Here is a 25171-nt window from a genome sequence, read left to right as displayed (position 1 = left end):
ACTCATCGGGTTGAATAAATATTGTTCTTTTCAAGGAGTTGAGAGAGAGAAAGAACCACCTGTTGCGATCCTGTGGAGCTCAGCTTGGCCTTGGTTGAATGCTGACCACTCCCACCCCCCCACAAGGAAGTCTCCATGAGGCCGTGAGGTATTACAAGCCTAGTGCACTTGAGACCCAGCTGGAGGGCCCAAAGACCCACAGAGCACAGCCTGGATACATCCGGGCCCTCCGAGCCGCTGCAAGGGCAGCCCAGGGCACAGTCTCCAGGAGTGCACCCTTTGACAATAAGCAGATTGAGCATATAATTTATTGTTCAATGCAGGACACTTCTGAGAGTGAACTGGAAATTATGCTGGGACGATTCCAGAGCAGCAGGCTGGATGTTCGCCCCGGACAATCTATTAGGTTCTGTGCTCAAACCTTCCTAAGAGTAGACAAAATAGTTTTCTAAACATAAGAACTTGCTAAAACTCAAAGTAGCTTAGGGCCAAGACGGCTTTATTTTAAAAGCCAATTGTGTTGTTGAAGAAAAGGCTATGTTCTCGCCCCATTTTGTCGATGGTCCGGGGCTGCTTGGGGAATTGTGCTGAAGACGTGTATGCTCCCGGGCCGGGGGTTTTCTGAAAACAGAACAGAAAACAGGAATTGATGAGAACATGATGCCAAAACCCCGAAGCATCCTGAATCTTGCTGTTGGCTCAGACATGGCTGGCAAATCCCAGCGGAGACAGATAAAGGCCATACCAGCTTGGGCTGAAGCCTGGGGCACCGATGTATTGGCGCATGTCCTTGGAGCTGAGGCCAGCTCCTGTAAGCAGCTCCCCGCAAGGATGCAGAGGTGCTGAGAGACAGGGGACAAGCAAGTGACAGGCCTAGACCTGCGGGGGTGGCAGCTCACATGTCACCTGCACCTCAAGGCACATTTTCTCCTAATGGGCTCTCAGGCAGTTCTTGTCCCTGGAAATGCCATCGTCCTCCCCTCTAGTGACCTCAGTCTAATGGTAAGGGGTTGGAGAGAATGGATTCTGAAGCTGGGTCATTGACCTCCAAAGCACAAACTCGAGTGTTTCTGTCATTGACCCAGCATGACGTAATAGCATGTCTCTGTGCCAGGGTCTGTGGACCCCAGGGTCAGAAGTATTCCCAAGGGATCTATGAGCTCTATTTTTTTAAAGTTATGTTTTTGTTTTAATGAAATTCTTGAAAAAATTTTTGTGCCAATTATTTAAACAAAGCTTCTCTTCTATAGTGATGGAATGCAAACGACGGTCATTTGCACAGACTAAGACTTCAGTTTCTCAGGTCAGCGTGTCCCATGCTGAGGTGCACACACATTTTCTCGAAACTCAAATGCATTTTTTCTTGGGTTGTTGGAGAGACATCAGTGTCTCTGTGTGTGGTTAAGGGAAGGATTTTCTTCTCAGACAGGCCTGGGGTTCAGGTCCTAGTCTCACACCCAATGGCTCAGTGTGACCTTGGGCCATGGGCTTCCCACGCTTCCCCCATCCAATGAGGTTCTGAGGCTCGGCGAGGCCCTCCAGGACAGACGGCCATGCCCGGCCTGGCCAGGCGGTCCACATGTTAGCTACCACTGCTGGTATTACTCCCTGTTATCACCTTCTTGTCATTTCCTTCCTTCCTTGCAGTTTGTTATCTCTTCAGGAGACAGTGAGAGTGGAAATTGGATTACCCTGAGAGTGGGACAGAGAGTCAGCCCAGCGTGGATGAGGTCAGCTGCCTGCAGAAGCTGCTTTAGATGACAGGATGTTTCTCTTGCCAAAAGCAGAGGAGCAGCCTGGAAATCACATCAAGTCCTGGCCAGATGTCAAAAGAAGCTGAAGCCTTTTATTAGTGCTATTAATGAGGAAGTAGCATGGGTGTGGAGTCCTATCCTGCCAGCCCACAAGGCAAGAGGTCCGTGGGCCTGGACCCTGCAAGGCCACCCCTCAGGAGGCTGCCGGTTATGGTTCTCAAGGTCTGAGAACCGAGCTGTCACTGTCACCACGCAGACTCCCGGCTGTCCTCGGCTTCCATGAAGAGTTTCCTGTAAGAGGAGACATTCCACAGAGCAGCGGCCTCTAACACCAGCAACCCCATGGGTGGACACTTATAAATTAATACTATGCCTTCTGGCTATGCTGTCGCTTTCCTGGGAGTTGGGTTGGCATGACTCTACCTTCCTGAGGTGCTCAGCCCTGTGAGCTCTGACAAAAGTCTGTGTCTGGCTCATGGTGATGCCAGGAGTGGGTAAGGATCTGCTGAAGGCATCAGCCTCCTGTGGTCGATCTGTTTTTAATTTTACTGACGGGGCCTCCCCAGTATTCATACCTCCGGATAAAGACCACACCACCCCACACCACAGCTGGCAGCTCTGGAGTGAGATCCTGAAGGTGAGGGCCTGGGACGCCACATGTGGGGCTGAGGAGGTGACCTGAAGGCCCAGAGAGTGGCAGCACTAGCCCTCTCCGACCCTCTGCCCAGCTTCGCCCACCTTCCTTTATCCCCCAGCGTGGGCCCATTTCCTTACAGGTAGAATTTGTATTTCTGTCTCCCGACCATCCCAAATAAAGCTACATACCGGCGAGTTTGGGGACTTTCAGACTGGGGTGCAGGCCGGAAACACCAAGGCCGTGGGAATTAAAACTGTCTTTTAGCATTAAAGGAAAACGAGTCACTATTCCTAAACGCCATGTTATGTTTTTGAGGCCTTCCTGGGTCTTCCTCGGCCTTTAAGGCTCTCACACAGTCCCAGATTCTGCCTCCTTCATATTTCTCCACAGACTTGATCCTCTTCCCTGTGTCCTGAGTCCTCGGGGGCAGGGGCATCGCTCATGCTTTACTGGGCCCCTTCCGTCCCATAATGAGGTTTCTGCTCTCACTTTCTGCTCTCAGAAACCACTCACACAAAGGAAGGCAATTCTGGATGGATGGGGGCAGTCACTGCCCACTCCTTGCCTCAGCTCATTAAAGGTGTTTCCCCACAGAGCATCCAGGGCATAACATGATGGCTAATTACTGAGCTGGCTCTTCTCAACTGGACCCATAATTCCGCCACAGTCTGCAGGCCTGGAGTCACTATGAGCCTGAAGCTGGCCGAGGACTTGCTCGGTGTTTGAGCGCTATACTCTTTGCTGCCTTGACAAGCAATCATTTATATACATATATATATATTTATATATATATATATATATATATATATATATATATATATATATATATATATATATATCCTGGGAGTGCCCAAAAAATGTATGCACATGATTTGTATTCAATTTTTGTTATCAGTATATATTGAGTATTACAATTTTAATAGTTTTTTCCTTTCTTAAAATATTTTTGGCACCCTCTGGGTGTGTGTATATATACGGTATATGTATATATACATATTATATATATACTAAAATTTTATATAAGACTCACTGACCACCCCTCCCCCCCAAACACACAGCCACAAAACCTACGACCTCAATCTGTCTTTAGAATACTTACTGAACTGGTAGGCAAGAATCGAGGTACTCTGGACTGAAAACAAGAAGTAACAGAACTTGCTGAAGGTGTTTTCACATTATAATGACCTGGACCTGGGCCTTCACGCTATGGAAAATTAAAAAAAAAAAAAAGTGTTTCGTAATTACTAATATTTGATATATTTTAATGCTTTATTTGCCTTCCACAATAAATATCTGAATCAGTGTGATATGGTAGAAAAACACCTAGATTTGGGCTTGGAAGGTCTTATTAAGGTGTGCCCTGGCACAAATCTTTGTGAAGTAGGAAAATATATGCTTTACCTACTTTACCTGCCTGGTGGGTGACTATGAAAACTGAAGACGCCTCCCCTTGTCCCTGCCTGGGCCCCCTCCCCACACTGACATGCCTCACTCCATACTTGTCTAGCTAACTGTTAACAGTGACTTGTTGCTTTGAGCTGCTAGCTTCATAAAATACACTAATTTGTCCGTATAAATGTAATATATATCATCTTAGTCCAACAAGTATTCACAGCAATTCGCTGACATGAATACAATGTTATGAGAGTAACATAAATGAATGAACACGATTCTAAAAAGACAAACATCTGAATAGAAAATTTAGCAAAAGGCAATTCACAAAGAGGAAATACAATTGTTCAGTGAGGAAAGGGGGCAGGGGGTTTAACCTCATTAATAACCAAATAAATTCTAATTAAAACAGCAATGACATACTTTGGGCAGGGTCTAGAAAATTAACAAAGGTAGAAAGAAAGAGGGAGGAAGAAAGGAAGGAAGGGAGGAAGGAGAGAGAAGGAGGAAAAGAAAGGAACAAACTGAAACTTGAACCATCAGCATGATTCTATATGACTCTAGTGGAAGAATAACTTGATTAGCCTTTCTGAAACACAATTTGGCAAGCTATGAACTACCTTAGAAACATATATATCTATCTAAAGGGAGAGAAAGAAGAAAGAGGCTGGTTACAAGATTGTTGTAGGAATCCAGAACACAGACCCGTCCTGAGCCTAGGGACAGAGGGAAAATGGAAACAGCTGAAACATCACAGTGGATAACGTAGACAAGATTTCAGCCTTTTATTTTATTGTCTAGTAACTCAATTTTTCCTCTCCCATTTTAAAATATCTGTGCTCTTTGACAGAAACGAGTCTTTCTGGCATTATGTCTTGGATCTGTTTCTCAATAATGCAGGAACTAGGGGCAGTGGGATAGAGACTTGCCAGGAGCTGGTCATTGCTGAATGGGTACATGGGAGTTTAATACAGCATTGCCCATGTGGTGTCTATTTTTAAAGTTTCTACAATACAAAGTTAAGGACAATGTATATTTATTATTTTGACACAGCAATTCCACTTTTAGGAGGAATTCATCCTATGAAAAAAATGAGAATGTGTGCAAATATTTGGCCACAAAGACATTCACTATAACATTGTTTCTAAAAGTTGACAATGAGAAATAAACTAAGTGACCAGTGATGTGTACCTGGTTAAATAAATTGTGATTCTTCCTTCCAGCCATCCAGTGTTGATGAATTTTTACGGACATAAAAGCTATTCCCAAATATTGTTAAGTGAAAATGGAAGCTTAAAAAAAAAGTGCATGAAAAAATTGGGAATGGAATGTTCACTGACAGTAGTTTTCTCCAGGTGGGAGCACGTTGAATACAAACTTTTTTATTTTTTTGCTTCTCAGCGTTTTTAAATTTTTCAACAATGGACTTGGGTGCTCTTGAAATATGAAAAAAAAAATTATACGTAATGTATAGATAAATGAATATGGAAAATAAGTAAAGGGGAAAAGGGGGTAGGGCAAAAAAGAAAATGAACAGAAGGTTAGAACAGAGAAATGTATCCCCTAAGATCCTTATAATAGGTAAGGCTGGGCCACAAATTAGCCCAACAGATTTGGCAGAACAGGCACCCAACTGCAGACCCCCCACAGGGTTCAAGAGTAAGGCTTTGCCATGTTTATTCCTGCGGGTTGCACAGCAGTATAATTAGAGCTCCATTCTCAATTACGGCACCATGAATGGAGTCTGTTATTAACAGCTGAGCACAGGTCTGATGATGGAGGGACGGATGTGCCTCATAATTTCACAACTCATGGCAGAGAGATAAAAACGGTGATGTTTTCAGAGCTATGCAGACGTGGGACAGATCGCTATCGGGGTGAGGCTCTCTGTATGGTGCGGCCTCTGCTCTCCCAGTGGCAAAATCTGAACCACCACAAAAACAAAGGCATAAAAAGCCAGGGCAATCTGGACAGGAACAGTTTGTGCAGTGTTCCCTTGGTTTGACCACAATAAACAGTCCTCTCAAGCCACAGTAGTAGCTGCTGAGCGTGCTACTCTTGACTCCATGACTGAACAGCCCAGCTGCCTGCAGGCTGGCCATGAAATGTCGCCCCCTGCATCCTTCCCCCCAAACCTAATGTGGCTTTCATGTCTCAGCTTCCAAGGCATGAGGTCCTTGGGAGTCCACAGGCCAGGCTTGACGAAGGACTGATGATGTGTGCCTGTGCCATCTAGCAGCCTCCCTGCACAGGCTTGGTCACCTGAATCAAAGGGACTAAGACAGGGGCCAGAAAGCAATGACTGAATGCTATTTGTCCCACGTGTGTCAGATGAAATCTTTTAAGTGGGAACATTAGAGAAGTGGATACAGGCCCGAGTTCATATTCCGGAAGCCACAGGAATGCGGTTCAATGGTAGAAGTAATGACTGGGCCATGGTGCTAAAATGAGTGGGAAACAGCTCCAACCAAGTCCTAGCTTCGGCCCAATCTGAGAACACGTAAGTGGACAGAACAGGGATGGAGGGAAGGGGACACGTTCCAGGATGGTTTGAATGCATGTTGAGAAATGACCTGGTTCAACAGGAGGGTGTTTGCAACAAGAAGGACTTTTGAACTGTTTCCTGCTCTTCCTTGAGGTTGGAGACTGCTTTCTCGTTTACTTGGGATCACTGAACATAACCCAGAACTTTGGTCCACATGACGTGCGATGCGGGGGTGAAGGGCAGCGCCCAGGTTCATCGAGCAGTACTCAGCGAGTCTTGCACAAATTGGATGGGCCACTTCGTAAACCTTGCTATTGTCAGGGCCATGCTGTGGCAACTCTGGGTTTCCCAAAGCAAAACCTTTCAAAGACCATTGACATCCAGTGCCAATGGAGAACAGAACCATCACCTTGCTGCTGCCAAAAGAAACTACAGGAAACCTTATATAATACCTATTCGTCTGATTTGGGGCATGATTACATCTCAACCCTCCTGACAAGATGACAAAATCTTTCTCTTCCCTTTAAAAAAGTCCTATTTAATTGAGTTTCTACTTGAGGGCAACTTTAACCAATAGGAGCTATCGGGATTACACAGATGAATAACATACTATCTTTAACCTCAGAGGAGTCCAGTGAGGGACATAGACAGAACCAAACAAAACACCCCAAAAGAATAAACGGAGGTGTGAAGAGTGAGGGTTGAGCTAACTGCCTGGCTTCAAGATTCTACCCCAGGCCCTGTTGTATTTGGCCTGTGTGATCTCTGTGGGCCACAGGATATCACCAAGTGTGGTAGCTTTCCATTCACTGCAAAGGGCTCGGCATACATAGGCCCCACTGACTTTTCTGGGGTGCTCCTGGGTTCCTGTCATACTATGAAGAAGCTTGACTTCTTTGATTCCAACCCCTAATGGGCAATAATGCTTAGTACCATTATCAAAAAATATAGTTAGGGATGTGAAATTCAGCTTTCTTTCAACAGCTACCACTTTGCTGTTTTTCACACATGTGTTCACACTAAGAATGGTTTTACAATTTAACGGCAGATGTAAAATGTTAAACGTCACGCTTGTATTTCCAATCTGTGCAAGTCCTCAGCCTTCTGAAGACTTCTCGCTTGCAGGCAGGTGTGGTGGTCTAAAAGGTCGCCTCTCCAGCCTGCTCTGAAGCAGGCTCAGCTGGCAGTCTCCAGGGCTACACCCCACCAGCACCTCACGGACCCTGGGCATTGCCAGAGAGCTGTCCCATGCCTGCCACCACCTACAGCTCACATACTCACTCTTATGTAATCTTCACAACAGCTTCACAACCGTGTTGGCAATGCTATGACCTCCATTTAACAGATGAGAAAATGGGGCTCACTGGGGTTAGAAACAAATAACTTAGCACCAGTTACTGACCCTGCTTCTCTGGGCTGGGAGGTGTCAGTACTTGGCTCTAAGCTATTTTTTTTTAATAGATGTTTTATTTATCTGTACTTAAATGAGCCAGCCAAACTGGTACTATTATCATGATATAGCAAGACACCAAGCATCTTGTACAAATACTTAAGTGATAAATTAGGAATTGTTTAGTAAAACGGCTAAAGAGGCAGAGAAAATCAATGAAGTACATTAGCGCTTAACCTTTCACCTAAATTGAGGTTTTTAACAAGTCTCCCAAAACCAGAAAATATGAATACTTCTTCCTCACACAATTTGTACTTTTACTTTTTATTCTTGAGGTTACGATCTAGATCCTAAAGATAGCCAGAATAGCATTATATCCAGTTATCTATAGCCAGGAACATCTTTTATCATTTGTCTATATCAGAGAAGCTACAGAAACCTCTTTGATTAGACTCCAGTCCTACTCCACTCCCACCCCTCCAAACTGACACAATAGGCATAATAAGCAGGGTGTCAAGGCAGAGATACGTAGAAAAATACTAGGAGAAGTGATGCAGCCATGATGTGGGGACAGAGCCAGGAATGCAGTTTCCAGGCTCTCGGCCTCACGTGGAAAGGTGCTCACTCGGGTAGTAAATGGCCATCAACTGTGGCTAGTTGGCGTCAGCTGTAACCAGTGAGCCATTGGCCACTAATATAACTGCTGTGTCTGCACTAGCAGCAAATGCGGGCTAGCAAGAAGTTGGTGGCTGAGCTAGCAAGAGCGTATTGCAGTTAGCACGGCGGAGTGCAGCTAGCAAGTGAGGTTGGTTGGCAGAGAGAAGCGGACGGCAGGTTGTGGATAGTGTGGCTCCTGCTTCCTGTGTCTCTAACCCAGCCGCCAGCGAGACTATAGTGGTATGACTCCCCCATCTGTGGCTCCATGGGTGTTCCTTTTTGGCCTCACCATGTCCTGCGTTCTTATGTGGGGAGCGGGACCAGAGACCCCGAATGACACCCTGCATGACACATGGCTCAGCAAGCAGGGTATATATGGTGCCGGCCAAAGCTCTCCGAAGGATGGTGGAGCAGTTTGTGTGTATGAACACTCAGTCTCAGGAAGACCAGGAGGAGCAGCTGCCAGAGAACTGGACCCCCATGAATGGGTAGGAAGACGTGGATGGTTCTCTGACCAGCATAGGCCGGAGAAAGCAAAGGTCCTTGCGGCCCTGTGGGCTGAGAAGTGCTTGCTGAGGCCCTCACTCCCAGGTTGGAGAGGACTGTCCTGCAGAGAGAGCACACATTGTAGGGCCAATGCACAGCCCTAGCGAATGACTATGGACTATGGGGAATGGGCTCCATCCCTAATTTAATGGACAGCTTGACTGTTTGCTTGGGAACATACCACCATGTAGTGGAACAGGCCGATGTTTACTTCCTGTGTCTCGACTGGCTGCCATCGAGAATATGTGAGAACCCTGGCTGTGCCAAGGAAGTCTGGCTGTGCCCAGGACTGGTGGTATCCTGAGAAACCCTGGCTGTGCCCAGGAAGTCTGGTTGTGCCCAGAAAGACTGGTGGTACCCTGAGAAACCCTGGCTGTGCCCAGGAAGTCTGGTTGTGCCCAGAAAGACTGGTGGTACCCTGAGAAACCTTGGCTGTGCCCAGGAAGTCTGGTTGTGCCCAGAAAGACTGGTGGTACCCTGAGAAACCCTGGCTGTGCCCAGGAAGTCTGGTTGTGCCCAGAAAGACTGGTGGTACCCTGAGAAACCTTGGCTGTGCCCAGGAAGTCTGGTTGTGCCCAGAAGGACTGGTGGTACCCTGAGAAACCCTGGCTGTGCCCAGAAAGTCTGGTTGTGCCCAGAAGGACTGGTGGTACCCTGAGAAACCCTGGCTGTGCCCAGGAAGTCTGGTTGTGCCCAGAAGGACTGGTGGTACCCTGAGAAACCCTGGCTGTGCCCAGAAAGTCTGACTGTGCCCAGAAAGACTGGCGGTACCCTGAGAAACCCTGGCTGTGCCCAGAAAGTCTGACTGTGCCCAGAAAGACTGGCGGTACCCTAAGAAACCTTGGCAGTGCCCTGAGATGCCTGGCTGTGCCCAGAAAGACTGGTGGTACCCTGAGAAACCCTGGCTGTAGCTGGGAAGTCTGGCTGTGCCATGAGAGAGTGGCAGTGCCCTGAGAGGCCCTGGCTGTGCCCGGGGAGACTGGTGGTACCTAAGAAGCCCACAAAGTCTGGCTGTGCCCAGAAGGACTGGTGGTGCCCTGAGAAATGCTGACTGCCCAGAGAGCCTGGCTGTGTCCAGGATATTGCATTCACCTCCAGGCTCCTCGCACAGGGCCCCTTGCGGAAGACACTTGTCGCGTAGATTGTGAGGCGAGACCCTGTAGAGGTGGAGAGTGGGGACAGAGCCAGGAGTACAGTTTCCAGGCTCTTGGCCTCACATGGAAAGGTGCTCAGGTAGTAAATGGCCATCAACTGTGATTAGATGGCCATCAGCTGTGGCTAGTTGGCCGTCAGCTGTAACCAGTGAGCCATTGGCCACTAATATAACTGCGGTGGCTATGCTAGCAGCAAATGGGGGCTAGCAAGAAGATGGTGGCTAAGCTAGCAAGAGAGGATTGCAGTTAGCACGGCAGATTGCAGCTAGCAAATGAGGTTGGTTGGCAGAGAGAAGTGAACTGCAGGTTGCAGATTATGTGGCTCCTGCTTCCTGTGTCTCCAACCCAGCTGCCAGCAAGACTATAGTGGTATGACTCCCCTATCTGTGGCTCTGTGGGTGTTCCTTTTTGGCCTCACCAGGTCCTGCATTCTTATGTGGGGAGCGGGAGCAGAGACCCCACATGACACCCTGCATGACACATGGCGCAGTGAGCAGGGTATGGTGCCGGCCAAGGCTCTCCGAAGGATGGTGGAGCAGTTTGTGCGTATCAACACTCAGTCTCAGGAAGACGAGGAGGAGCAGCTGCCGGAGAGCTGGACCCCGTGGAAGGGTGGGAAGACATGGACGGTTCTCCGACCAGCATAGGCCGGAGAAAGCAAAGGTCCTTGCGGCCCTGTGGGCTGGGAAGTGCTTGCTGTGAGGCCCTCACCCCCAGGTTGGGGAGGACTTGGAGCCCTCACCCTGCGGAGAGGGCACACGTTGTGAGGCTAATGCACAGCCCTGGCAAATGACTGTGGACTATGGGGAATGGGCTCCATCCCTAATTTAATGGACAGCTTGACTGTTTGCTTGGGAACATACCACCATGTAGTGGAACAGGCCGATGTTTACTTCCTGTGTCTTGCCCAGCCGCCAGCGAGACTGGTGCAGGAAGTCCCCTTGTTGGGGTACAGGCGGGTGTTTTCTTCCTGTGTCTTGACCAGCCGCCATCGAGAATATGTGAGAACCCTGGCTGTGCCAAGGAAATCTGGCTGTGCCCAGAGAGTGGCAGTGCCCTGAGAGGCCCTGGCTTTGTCCAAGAAGTCTGGCTGTGCCCAGAAAGACTGGCACTACCCTGAGAAACACTCAATGTGCCCTGAGAATCCTGGCTGTGCCCAGGAAGTCTGGCTGTGCCCAAAAAGACTGGTGGTACCCTGAGAAACCCTGGCTGTAGCCAGGAAGTCTGGCTGTGCCCAGAGAGAGTGGCAGTGCCCTGAGAAACACTGGCTGTGCCCAGAGAGCCTGGCTGTGTCCAGGATATTGCATTCACCTCCAGGGTCCTCGCACAGGGCCCCTCGCGGAAGATGCTTGTCGTGTAGATTGTGAGGCGAGACCCTGTAGAGGTAGAGTGTGGGGACAGAGCCAGGAGTGCAGTTTCCAGGCTCTCAGCCTCACGTGGAGGGGTGCTGGCTCAGGTAGTAGATGGCCATCAGCTGTGGTTAGTTGGCTGTCAGCTGTAACCAGTGAGCCATTGACCACTAATATAACTGCTGTGGCTATGCTAGCAGCAAATGGGGGCTAGCAAGAAGACGGTGGCTGAGCTAGCAAGCTCAGATTGCAGTTAGCATGGCGGATTGCAGCTAGCAAGTGGGGTTGGTTGGTTGGCAGAGAAGCGGAGGGCAGGTTGCGGATCGTGTGGCTCCTGCTTCCTGGGTCTCCAACCCAGCTGCCAGCGAGACTATAGTGGTATGACTCCCCTATCTATGGCTCCGTGGGTGTTCCTTTTAGGCCTCACCATATCCTGCGTTCTTATGTGGGGAGTGGGACTAGAGACCCCGCATGACACCTGCATGACACATGCCCAAACTGATTGAATAATAGACCCATCGTCACACATCTTCAGGCTGTATGTTCATGGCATAATTCGGGAATAAATCCCTGGTTTTCTGGGTACTACTTATGTAGGTGTTTGCTGTATCGCATCATAGCTTTCCCCAGCAGTTTCCAAGGTGCCCTCTAAATCATTGACAGGACGATTTTGCTGAAAGTGGATCTGGGGCTGCAGGGCTTCTTCCCCACAGCTGAGAACTGATTGTTCCAGGCCTGGTCATTTCAAGTCGTGTTATTCCAGACGTAGGGGCACCAGGTCTGACTCTACCAGGAATGGTAGCTCCGAGATTGGCTGTTCCAGGAGTGGCTGCTCCGAGTCTGGTTGTTGCAGGCCTGGCTGCTCCACACTGAAAGGTTTCCAGAAGCGTTCACCAGGCATCCCTGGTGACGGGAAGAGAGGCCCGGCTTCTCTGCAGTGGCTGAGCCCTTCCGAGTCACACAGTTGCTGTTCAATGGCCAGTTGTATTTCTGCCAACTCGTACGTTTCATTCTCCGGTTCTGGAACCAGGTCTTAATTTGTTTGCAGTTAAGGTCCAGGATGTTGGGAAGTTCTTGTAGCCACCGGAGGCTGAGATATTTCTGTCTCTAAAACCTCTCATTGAGTACACAGAGCAGGGTCTGTGAGAAGACGATTCTGATCTTCTGTTTCTTGACCTGGACCTTCTTTTCCTTCTCCCCTGTGCTTTTCTCTACGGAAGTGGGTAGTCTTACGCTGGATGGGTGGAAAAATCAGGGCTGTTCTGAAAAAGCAGATCCATGGAGGAAGGAAGAGGAGAGACAGGTTCTCTGTGGAGTGTCTTAGCAGGTGACCTTTGCAATGATGCATAATTTTCTTCAGCCCATAAATCTCAGGCACTGATCAAGGTTCCCTAGAATTGGATACTTTGGGGCAAGGCGGGCTTTGGGGGCAAGTGAGATCATACCCCTAAGCTATTTTTTTTTTTTTTAACTATAAAGCTAAAGGGAACCTAGGACGAGCACACAGTCAGTCCTTATTGATCCTAGGTACAAATAACATTCAATGAATCATACTTGATGAGAGAAAGGGTCAGAGGTAAAATTTATGGCTCCAAATGTCTACACATACACATGTAAAACGTAAGTAATATGCCACATACACATGTAAAACGTAAGTGAAATTACTACATGAGATGATAAAAATGATCTCCCCAAAATTTGATGGGATGGGTGTGAGAGGACGTATACCTTGTGCAAAAAAGAAAACAGATGTCCCCGCAAGGAGGGTAGAATCTTGTGTGGAGGTGTGGGCACAGAGAGAAGCTGGAGCTGCCTCTCTGGGAATTCAGGAGCAGGTGGATGGCAAGGTGTATCTAACTTAGGAAATTCTAGAATTCTATAACTATTGGTCTGCATGTTTTGGGGGAAAAGAAGGGAGGCATGCATGTTGGTGAGTGGGGTAGAAGCAAATCTGTCAGGTGCCACAAGCTATTCACATTTGTGAAATTAAAAATTGACAGAAATCTAGTTTGATACTATTTCTCTGCCACAAGAGGAACTGCGGCAGTCAGGTTTTCCAGGCAGCGGGGTTGTGTGGGTGGAGCAACACTGAGTGATCACAAACCTGCCCACCCTAAAGGTGCAGCTTGTACAGGAACGCATGTGCCATGGACCCCCAGGTAATTCAGAATTGCTGCAGGTGTCCACTGGCCCATCCTCCCTTTTCTACATGACCTGGGAGTAGAAGAAGCCCCACCATCGTTATAAATCTCAGGCAGTACTTCTGCCCAGGAACTTCCCATGAAGCTGGCAACCCCCTACTCCTTGTCACAGCGATTGGTCCAGGGTCAGGCACAGGACCATTACCTGGCCAATCAAAAGAGCCTGCCTTGCGGCAGCAATTATTAGCTCAGTTGGTTAGAGTGCGGTGCTCTTAACAGCAAGGTTGCCGGTTTGATCCCCACATGGGCCACTGTGAGCTGCGCCCTCCACAACTAAATTGAAACAACTACTTGACTTGGAGCTGATGGGTCCTGGAAAAACACAGTTAAAATAAGTTTGTTTGTTTTTTAAAAAGCCTGCCCTTTTTTTAGCACACTGTGGGTGCTAGGCAGGCAGATGTGCATCTGGGGCTGCTGGAAGGTGGTCTTGCCCAGCTCATGGAGAGAGCATGTCCAAAGGATGGAGAAACGTAAATCTGACCAACGTGCCAGAGGCTATGAGCACCAATAAATTCCACCCCACCTTTATGTTTTTATTTTTTGCTTAAACTAATTCAGGATGGGTTTCTGTCACAACTGAAAAATCCTAATACATTCTCTTTTTCCTGTTCACAATCAGGATGTATATACACTCATAGCCAGGCAATGATCTATGACTCTGCTGGTGTTAATACATTGGGAAAGTTGCACAAATTTTTAAGAAAGAAAAATTGCCAGGATATCTTTTTCTTAAAAATCCTTGTACATGTGTAACTATATTTGAAAGGTTATAGTTTCCCAAAAATGTTACCTACAAATGAACTCATTTTTGAGGAGCTTGAGATGGGGACTTGCTTTAATAATCTTAACTTTCAGATTCCATTCAAGCAGAAATCAATTTGTGTGTGGCTTTATTTAATCTGCCCATGTTATTATCTTCCTGCTCCTCTTGAAATTTTAAACTATCAGCTTAGCTGGATTTTTTGTTTGTTTGTTTTGGTATTTTTGTAGTTCGTTTTTATTTAAGTATACTTGGTATACAGTGTTATATTAATTAGGGTAAATAATATAGTGATTTGACGTTTTTAATCACTAAGGTTACGGTGTGGTCACCCCACTAATGCTAGTAATCATCTGTCACCAAGCAAACTTATTACAATATTATTGACTACATTCCCCTTCATCTTTTCATCCACCCTCAACACTCTCCACTCTGGTAACCATCTCTTTGGTCTCTGTTTCTATGAGTCTGTTTGCGTTTTCTCTTGTTTGTTCATTTGGTTTTTGGTTTTTTTACATTCCACATATAAGTGAAACCATACAGTATTTGTCTTTCTCCATCTGACTTATTTCTCTTAGCATAATTCATTCTAGGTCTATCCATGTTGTAACAAATGGGAAGATTTCATTCTTTTTATTGCTGTATAATGTTCCACTGTATGTATATACCACATCTTCCTTATCCAGTCATCTACCAATCGACACCCAGATTGCTTCCATATTTTGGCTATTGTAAATAATGCTGCAATGAACATAGGGGTGCATACATATTTTCAAATTAGTGTTTTCGTTTTCTTCGGATATCAGAAGTGGAATTCCTGGGTCATATGTTAGATCCATTTTTATTTTTTTGAGGACTCTCCATACACTTTTCCATAGTGGCTGCATCAATTTTCAGTCCCTCTGGGACAAACAGTGCACAAGGGTTCCCTTTTTTCCATGTCCTCGCCAATACTTGTTCTTTGTTGACCTTTAGATAATAGCTCTTCTAGTTGGCATGAGGTGATATCTCATTGTGGTTTTGATTTGCATTTCCCTGATTATTAGTGATGTTGAGCATCTTTTTATAAATCTATTGTCCATTTGTATGTCTTCTTTGGAGAAATGTCTCTTCATGTTCTCTGCCCATTTTTTGATCAGATTGTTTATTTTTTGTTATTGAGTTGTATGAGTTCCTTATATATTTTGGACATCAATCCCGTATTGGATACATCATTTAATGTGAATATATTCTCCCTTGTAGTAGGTTTTGTTTTGTTGATGGTTTCCTTCCCTGTGCAGAAGCTTTTTAGTCTGATGAAGTCCTATGTATTATTTTATTCCCTTTTATCAACTTAATTTTTAATTAAACTAATTCCTTAAGTGCATAAACCAGCTGACATGCTTCAGCATTCTTTCATAATGCTAGTTTTAATGCAGAGTATACCACAGATCTGCTATCCCCTTTTCAAACTTCTACTATTAAATGTGACTAAAACAGACAAATCATATAACGCTCATCTGTATCTGCAGACTTTTTCCTGTTTATCTAATCCTTTCCTCATTCTTTATAGGCTTGTCAGGTTTTAAGAAATACAGAGACATCTTGAAATATTTCTGACATCAAATAAAAGAAACCCATTTTCATTTGACATTGTAAGAATCTACTGTCAGGAAAGATGTGCATGTCTCATTTTCACTTTGTGTACAACTGTGAAATACAATAACTATAAAGAATCTGCTAAGCAAATAACTGACTGAGTCCCAGTTAAGCAGTAGTAAGTGGCACTATTTTTACTTAAGTAACAAAATATTTTTATGTTGATCTTTTGTTTTTCCCCTGTCTTCTGCCTCCCCCCCCACCCCACTCCGGTTCAAGCTGTTGTTTCTCAGTCTAGTTGTGTGGGACACAGCTCCCTGGCCCACTAAGAGCACGGCTCTCCAACCACCTGAGCCACTGGGCCGGCTCTATGTTGACCATTTTAATGTCTCTTTCTTCAAACATTATCTACCTTCTGACTTTTAAAAATTATATTTTGAAAAATTATAAAAGAAATGGAAATGAGAGAAAGAAAGTAAACAAGCACCCTTAATCACAGTATATTAGCAGAGCCACTAAAAGCATTTTGGTGCATTTCCTGTTTTTTATATTCTCAACTTTTTGTACATTACTTTAATCATAATATACATATCAATCTGTAGCCTGCATTTTCACTAGATTTTAGATCATAAACTTTTTTATTACTATTTTATAATTTGAACAATTGTTTTAATGGCATGGCTGTAAAATATTCTTTGAGTAGATATGTAATATATTTTTTAATCCTTCCTTTTTTGTTGGATATTAAATTGTGACTGTTGCTATCATGATATAAAGAATCCCTTGATGATCTCTTTGTATAGATGAATATTTCTGTATATAAGATTATTACTTCAGCTGGGTTTTCTCCAAATGGAATTAGTGGGCTAAAAGATAGCAACCGTTTCTATAGCTCAATACATCCTGCCAAACTGCTTTTCAAGGGGTTGTATTAGTGTATATTCCCACCAGCAATAGACAAGGAAAGTACTGAGTCTCTACAATCCACATGCCAAGTAGATATTGAGGAAAAAGTAAGTTAGAAAAATAAAACATTCCTTACTCCTCTTTACCTTAATAGGAGTATTAAATAATGTCATCAGTGGCCCCTATGTGTTCAAAGTTGTGCAGAATATCTGATATCCTTAATGCCCGCATTTTGAAACATATTGTGGAGGGAACAAAATTCATGCAATTTTTTTGGTAGGTCAAGAGATTTATTTGGGTCATTTATAAAAGCAGTTAAATCAACTAAAGGGAGGAGTGAAGGGGAGGAAAAATCACGAATGACAAGTTTTACTTTGTTCAATTTGCTTGCATAAGAATGACTAGGATTTGGTCCAGTTCTCTGCTCTGAGGAAACTGGACCTTTGCATTTTGGGATTTGTGGGCCTTGGTCATTATTATTAAGGTGCTAAGCAGAATGGTGGCTGGTAGACGTTTCCAATACAGTTTTATTCTATGGGTACAAAAAGGCCCTTTTTACTTATGGTAGAACATGTCTTCTGGCTTCTATCCCAAAATACCCGCATAAATACTCTCCTACTCACAGTCTTTCCTATAGACAAAATAATTCTGCTGATCCATAATCGATGATCACGATTTCAACAATAACTGAAATAGCCAATAAGTATACAACCTTACGTTAGTAACCTGAAGGTTAAAAACTGTTTTGCAACCAGACAAATCCCTTATCAACTGCTTCTCCTGAGAGCCACCCACACTTTGGGGACAAAATGTAATTCACTAACTGAATCCCTGACACAAACAAGAAGGCTGTGTTTTTTAGCAAATGAAGGTGGCTTCGGTTGCCTTCAGGTACATAAGCTCCTAGAGGATTTTCAAATTCAAATTTAATGTATTTTTCACAACTGAAAAGTCATGTTGTAATCTGCTATGCCTTCACGTGGTCATCTACTCATTTTTTAAATAGGCTGCTCCTGGAAAGTTTATGAATAAATGATTAACACATTTCAATGAGCTAGTTTTCACAGATGATGGAAAGATAGGAGGACGAGATGTGCACCTTTATGTATCCATCTTTTATAACCTGCCTGGTTCTCAAAAGGGTTTAAAGTGATTGAATGTCTATAGGTCGTACCATGTTGCAGCAGATCCACAGATCAGATTTCTGGTGACTGTAGGTGTCACGTATACCAACAATGAGACAAACTGTCCTAAGTCAATAGCGCTCAAATGACACCGTGAACTTACCATGCAATTATATACAAAACACATCTTGGAAGAATTAAAGAGCTACACATTTGGTTGTTTGTTTGTTTTAATCAAAATGCCAAATAAGTGGAAGAAAATTTAAGTGAACATCACATCTCTGGAGGGAATTTTTTAAGTGGTGGGATAAATACAAAAGGAAAAGATACATGGATTTCATTCAACATGTTTTCTTAGCACTGTACTAGGTGCTGGGCAGTGATGAATAAGACAGTCCCTTCTTTCATGGAACTTACACTCCAGAAGATGATGACAAACTCTCTAATTTGACAACATAAACTTTTTACAGTTTAGACTTCTGTATACATAAAAACACAAAAACTGAAAGACAAAAATTCCTGAAAAACTTCAGCAAATACAAGTGTTACTATCGCTTCACTAAAGAGTTTATACAAATCAACAAAAAAGAATGTTAAAACTTTACTACCCAATGGCTCACTGGGTAAAGACTGACCAGAAAGTATGCAGGAAGGACCATAAGTAACTGGTTAACAAATAATTAAAAAGTGTAACCTCAGCTCTTACATTAAATTAAAATAATGAGGTACCATTCTAGTACTATGAAATACACAAATAGTTTTTAAAATAACAATATACACGATTTCCACAGATTTCATGAGATGGGCACTGTTTTGACTGCTAGTGGAGATATAAATTAATATAATACTTGTTTTAAAGGTTTGGCAATATAATCTCTACTCTGGTAAATCCCATTTGTGATGAACCATAAAAAATGATTATCAAATTTAGAAAAGACTGCATTTTCTTATCATAGCATTAATCTTATGATCTGAGTATTCAGTATGTGTCCTTGCGTAACAAAGTTGTGAATGTAAACAGAAGTTGTCATAACACAAACGAATTCTCCAATGAGTTGACCACTTATAAAATTATATCCTATTCAAGTATCTCTTCCTGCTTAGCACTGGCATCTACCAGTGGAGACAGGCCAGTGTCTGTGTGAGTCAGTTTCTCTCCCTCATTCCAAATGATATTCAATAATACATTGCAAATAAAATGCAGGTCCACTTTGAAGTGAAAATGAACATTTTACCAAAAAATACAAGATTTCATGAAGTTGATAAACATGGCGGAAAAGTGCTCGAATCGTGGGTAAAGTCCTTGATTGACCAGTGATAATCCAACAGTTAGATTAATTAACAACCAATAAGGGAAGATGGACAAGGATTTGTGGCATTAATGGCACTTCAGTAAAGAACGATTTACAATATCAAAGGAGATGCCCTTGGGAAAACTGATGAAGTTTCAAGTATTTTTTCTAAAATTTGTCCTCTGTGATTTCATTAGAATGTCAAAATATTGTAAAAACAAAAATACCAAAATCAACTCAATTTCCTTTCTTAAGCTAAGAATTCATGCATAGTTGCAATTATAAGATATTTTCATAAGTTTTAGTTTAGTTTTTTAAAATAAAGTCCAACTTGAACTTTATAGACTATTTTGAAATTTTGATCCTGTTTACAGTGGGTTCACCTTAATAGGTCTTTTTTGTGGGTCAAGTTATACATGGATAATGAAGATTCCTGTATATGGAATAGCTGAAAACAATATTAACCATCAACAGGGTAATTGGTGACTAAATTATGATGTAATGACTTGATTTTTTTAACCACTAAAAATAAAGTTTGAAAGGATTCCTAATAACATGAAAGTAAAACATATGATATGCTAAGTGAAAAAAAGATAGGATATAAAATTATAGTGTACCATGACCATGACTATATTTTTAAAACAGAGAAAACAAAAGAAAATTAACATTATTGGTTGTATATGAGTGATAAGAAATTTTTAAAATATAATTTTTCAATATTTTCCAATCTTTCCATAGTTTTATTCATTTAGTTTTACTCTAACTGTAACATTTTTAATATAGTTTACCTAAATTTTAAGACATTTTATTCAATTTATAGAGATATATAGTGTTAAAAATCAATTGGAACCAAAAGCCTTATAATGAAAAACGGAAGTCTTCGGTCTCACCTCTCTCTGGTTTTATCCCCAAGACAATTGTTTTTTGGTTTTTGTTTTTAAGAGCATATAATATGCAGCACAGAATGGTGAATATAGCGTTTTACTAAAATAACACTATACTGATTCATTTACACTAGTACTCTTAGAAACATCTTTTACACGTCTTAGGCACATATGTCATTGAGTAGGCTCTAAAAAGCCTTAAACAACAGTTTGTAACTCTGAGGTGCTCTTCTGGCAATTATCTTGTTATTACCAGACAGTATGTTCAAATTGCTATTTCTTACTTAATATTTTAGAAATTATCTATTGATAGCTTCTTGGAATAAATGAAGAAATGTCTCTCTTGTTCTATCCACTGCTCCTCCTTTCTCATCCAATCAAAGCAGCATTTTAAATCACTAACCAATGTTTACTAAATAACTATTATTCTTTGCAGAACCAAGTTACATAACACAATTTTTTCTCTTGCACAGTCTTCTGTTTTACCAGGAGTTAATTAGTGCCTTTTTCTTCACTTGCACATTTTACTATACATATTTTCTTAATTTTCCCCTCATCACATCAGCTGCCTTGAGTCCCTATTTCTTTATAAACATTCCTTCTGGAGTGCTTTAGTTCTTTCTTCATGTGGATTTGTTTCTCTCAGCCTGCTGCACAGTGGTCCACGTGGGACATCTGTTCACTACTGTCCTAGATTGGATCCACTTTCTCCTAGATCCCATGCCTTCCTCATTCTGGGTTTACTTCTTTGTTTTACTACATTTTATCACCAGTGGCATCTTTAAAAAGGACATTTGGGAGGTAGTTTTTAAGAGTTTTGCATGTTTGTAAATGTCTTCATTTTGTCTCCACAATTGATTGACAGTTTGGCTGAACATAGAGTTAATTTGAAGTTGAAAACAATTTTTCCCTTTTGCTTTCTCTATGGATACTAATTGGATTTTTTTAAAAAAAAATATTCCCCCTCTATTCCCTGCACTCTGTTGTTAACCAGATTTCCATCCTCCTGTCTGTCTATTTCCATCTCGCATTCATGCTAGAGGCTTTTCTCATTTGCCTGGTAGAAGCTCAGGGATGTGGCTGGGATGTGTCGAGACCAGGCAACTGAATAATGAGCCCTGGGTTTCCCTAAATGTCAGGATGCGGTTCACTTTCCTCTGGGCTCACTGAGTTTTTCCAGAGGGCAAATTTCAACTAATCTTTTGCCTGCAGGGCAAATATCCAAAGGCCAACATTCCACATGAGGAAAGGAAAGGGGACCTCTAGATCCAAATCACTATGTACGTACAGTTTCAGTTAATTCTCTGGTGTTGCGCCCTAAGTCTCACCTTACCTTCCCTCAGAGTCCCGAGCTGCCCTGTGGTTCTAAGGAACAAAACAGGTTCCCATCTTTTCTGTATCACCTCGGTCTGCTTTTCAGCCTGTGGCTTTCTCTACTCTCTGTCATCCAAAACTTGCTGAAATCTCTTGTTTGCCAATGTTTCCCTTTTTTTCTATGTGGATTTATTTATCCTTTTACTACCATTTTATTGAGATTTGAGAGTGAGAGGAGATTGGCAAATTTGCCATATTAAGCAGGAAAATCATGTATTACTTTTAGAATAGAAAATATGAACTTTAAATTCAGGTAACTATTGTGACCACAATTACACAAAACAAGGATATTCAAATTGCACAATGTCAGTTTATCCCACATAAACAAGAACTCCATCTATTTAACATTCATTCTTGTAGATTTTCTCTGAATCTATGCTACTTCACATTTATGTCAAAATGGGATCCTCTCATAAGAATCAACTGACTTACCCATTTTACAAGAAAAACATCTGTGAAAATTCCCAGCATAGCAATTCTTTGTAAATTTTATCTTTCCTTATTTTGCAGATGCTTTTATGGAATTATCTTAGGGCTCACGTCTAAAAATATACCACACATGTTTTGTGCACAGAATGAACAGTTTAAATATAAATGTCTAAAAGTTGGAACCCCTCCTCACATTTCTTCCTCTTCTCAGTTCCTTTATCCCAGGTACTTATTGACTCATCTATATTCCTGGGAGCTTGGTGGGGGAGGGAAGAGAATCTAAGTCACTAATACCTTAGTATAAATTGGATCAATATATTTCTCCTTCTAGGAGATTTGCATTTAAAAGAGGACATGTGAAAAGGAGAAACTGCCCCTCCGCCCCCCCCAAAAAAAGATTTTTCAAAATGGACACACGTGTCATGTCTCTCAGCTCTTAGGCTTTCACATAAAAATCCCTATTATCACTAATAAATAAATAAAAAATCCCTACTGTGGAGTTTCAGACATTGCTGCTGTGAGTAGGGGAAATATAAATACAAATTTCTCTTCTGGGCCCCTCAAATAACGAATGCCTGTGGAAAAGCCCTTGGATCCAAAACCTGAGAGGCCAGCTAGCACTTTCGTTTCTTTGACTTTTGCTTAGGATATGGGCTCTGAAGTGACAGGTATGGGTGTTCCTTTCCTCATCCAAGCTTTTTCTTCACTCCTGTCCTGAGTGCCTTCCTCCACCTGGAATTGACACTTGCTGGGAAGCTTACAAGTGAGTGTATCAGAAAGTTTGGAGGTGGCTGTTGGGAGGAAGAAGGTACATGTGCTTCTATCAACAGATAATATTAAATTTGAGTCATCAGAGTCTAATTTTGGGTGCCTTGTTTCAAGTTATGCATGCTAAGCCATTTGGTCCCACACCAGTCAGACACATGCTTTGTGAATCTTAGACTCTTGTTTAATCTATGTAATTTCGTGTGTGCTGGAATGTGTACTTGGTGGTTGGGTTATTGAATTTAGAGTGTTCCTGCCCTTCAGGAAGGCAGAGAGAACACTGATAAAAGGTCTCATCTGCCTTAGAATGCCCACCTGTGGGCCTCACACACAGCCATCCAAAAAAGATTTGTAGAAGAGATGAAAGAACTTGTGTTGAAGTCAGCTAGACTCAGTTGAGTCCAGCGTTTTACAAAGAGGCTTTGTTGAGAAAAGACTGGAAGTTCCTCCACCCTAAAGGTAGCCCAGGGAAAAAGACATGGCCAGTTAAGAAAAGCCAGTGCACAAGGTTCCCAGCGGGAGCCTAAGCTACACGCATCCATTGTCAGGATCTGAAATGACCAGGACCTGACAGACAGACTGGCAGGAGGACCTTCCAGGAGAGAGAGGCCTCCTGCACATAAACTCATCCTACTGCAAAGGAGGCCAGGCAGGCCAGCCTTACCCCACAAACAAACCTCCGTCATCACTTGTGACTGCAGACAACGGAAGGGTTGCCACTTGAATTTGACCCCAGATCAGCTCGAAATGTACAAAGACGTTCAGCAAGTCACTAGATCATGCTTGGTTACTAAGCAGCGCAGCTTCACGCCCAGGTGTTGAGGTCACCACAGACTGGGTGAAAGTCCTGGCTCTACCTCTGAATAACTGTGCGACCTCAGGCAATTAACTTCCATTTCCCGACCTAGCAAATAGAGACAATAAATACCTCCCCATCAAGTCGCTGTGAGGATTCAATGAAACCGGGTAAGTCTGTCACTGAGTACTGTACCTGGCACCAGAAAACACTCAATGAGACGGTCAGCATTATCATCAAAGCCAACCGAATGGTAGTAGCAGTAGATTTATAAAGTTTCTTCCCGTTCTCAGAGTCCTTCATAGTTCTGTGACTGTGATGGTAATTTCTAGAACCATTAAACTGAATGATAAAATCAATCAAATGAGTTTTTCATATAAAGGCTGAATGGCATATCATAATGGCCTAAGGATAAAAGCGTTTATCTCAAGAAGGTTTGAGATAATGTTCTAGCAAGCATCATTTCTTTACCGGACTCACATTGCGTACCACCATCTCCCACTGCTGGGGACAAAGGACTTTGCTCTCTGCCCGTCACAGATTTGTGGATCTAAACCAAACCCATAAGTCTGCTCTGGGAATGCATGTTTAGGAGAAACATGAATCACAGCCCTGGGCTATTTCTTCGTCTTGGAACATTTTCCACGAAAGTATTCTTTTCATTTTGTTGAAGGACAGGACGTTCCAAATCAGTGAATCACTTTTATTTATAAAATGGAATGGATGAGGTGACATCAGTGAAAATGGCGGACTAAGAATCTCTAAAAATCTTCTCCACAGAAACAATGAGAACAAAAGGCAAAATTTGTCAGAATCAATTGCCTTCTGCTGTTTCCCATACCAGGCTGCCTATCGTGCAGGATGCCTGACATGAACTAACAGTTAATTATTTTTCATTGAATCTCTCTTTACTAAGAATAAACAAATCCTTGTTAATGCATGGCACTCATTTAAAGCTTGTATTTCAAAGGAAATACAGTATCATCCAATGCGGGGGGAAAAAACGTTGTCTTGACTGCTTGCTGCTATAGCCAACTGTATAATTTATTTATCGCCATTCTTCCTTTGTCAAATAAAATAGGCATACTGTCTTCTGCCCTGCGCACATACACACCTGTATACACACACCTGTATACACAAGTCAACAGAAGCGTCGACAGCCAACAGAGATAACATGCTTTTGGAAGATGTGAAGCAGTTTGGAGGGCTGGTACCTGATGTGGCAGGGGGAGAAAGCTGAAGGCTAATTGCCTGAGGAGGGCCTGCCAATGACAAGCAGGCTGATTTGCTCCACAGACCCCAAGAAAAGCTCAGGGAGTTTTAGGTATCAGGAACCTGTGGGATGGGGTGAGGGTGGGGCTGAAAGCAGGAGGATTCATTGACCGTCTTTTCCCCATGTCTCCACCTCACCCCCAGAAGTTAAGTAGCACCTCATCCTACATCCCTGCAGGAGACAGAGGGTTTCATTTCTGGGGAGACAGCACCAGAGCTCTGGACTCAGGAGCCGCAGGGACTGTGAGGTCAGGGGCTTTTACTGAAGACAGGAATTAAGTGAACTTCTACCTTACAAATGGTGAAGCCCCCAGCGCCTTCCCCCACTCAGTTCCCAGAACACTGGCAACTGGCTTATACCCCAGGCAGGAGACTGAGGAATCATTTTTAAGCAACTGACAGGTCCAAGAGAGAAGGCCTGCAGAT

General features: G+C 43.3%; 1 protein-coding gene and 1 pseudogene across 1 annotated transcript in view; both read right to left on the bottom strand.

Annotated features, from left to right (window-relative positions):
* Nucleotides 1-482: 482 nt before the first annotated feature.
* STPG4 (sperm-tail PG-rich repeat containing 4) overlaps nucleotides 483-25171 on the bottom strand; it is a 41701-nt gene continuing 17012 nt past the window's right edge. The window contains 3 exon segments of the mRNA XM_019748599.3: nucleotides 483-519; nucleotides 522-621; nucleotides 3491-3595. Of these exon segments, the coding sequence (XP_019604158.3) occupies nucleotides 500-519; nucleotides 522-621; nucleotides 3491-3595 (225 nt within the window). The 3' untranslated portion in view covers nucleotides 483-499.
* LOC141571751 (homeobox protein NANOGP8-like) lies at nucleotides 11886-23968 on the bottom strand (annotated as a pseudogene).

This window comes from Rhinolophus sinicus, chromosome 2 (assembly GCF_057876585.1).
Source record: "Rhinolophus sinicus isolate RSI-liver-muscle chromosome 2, RSI-T2T, whole genome shotgun sequence".
NCBI lineage: Eukaryota > Metazoa > Chordata > Mammalia > Chiroptera > Rhinolophidae > Rhinolophus > Rhinolophus sinicus.
This window is presented reverse-complemented; position numbering and strand designations above follow the sequence as displayed.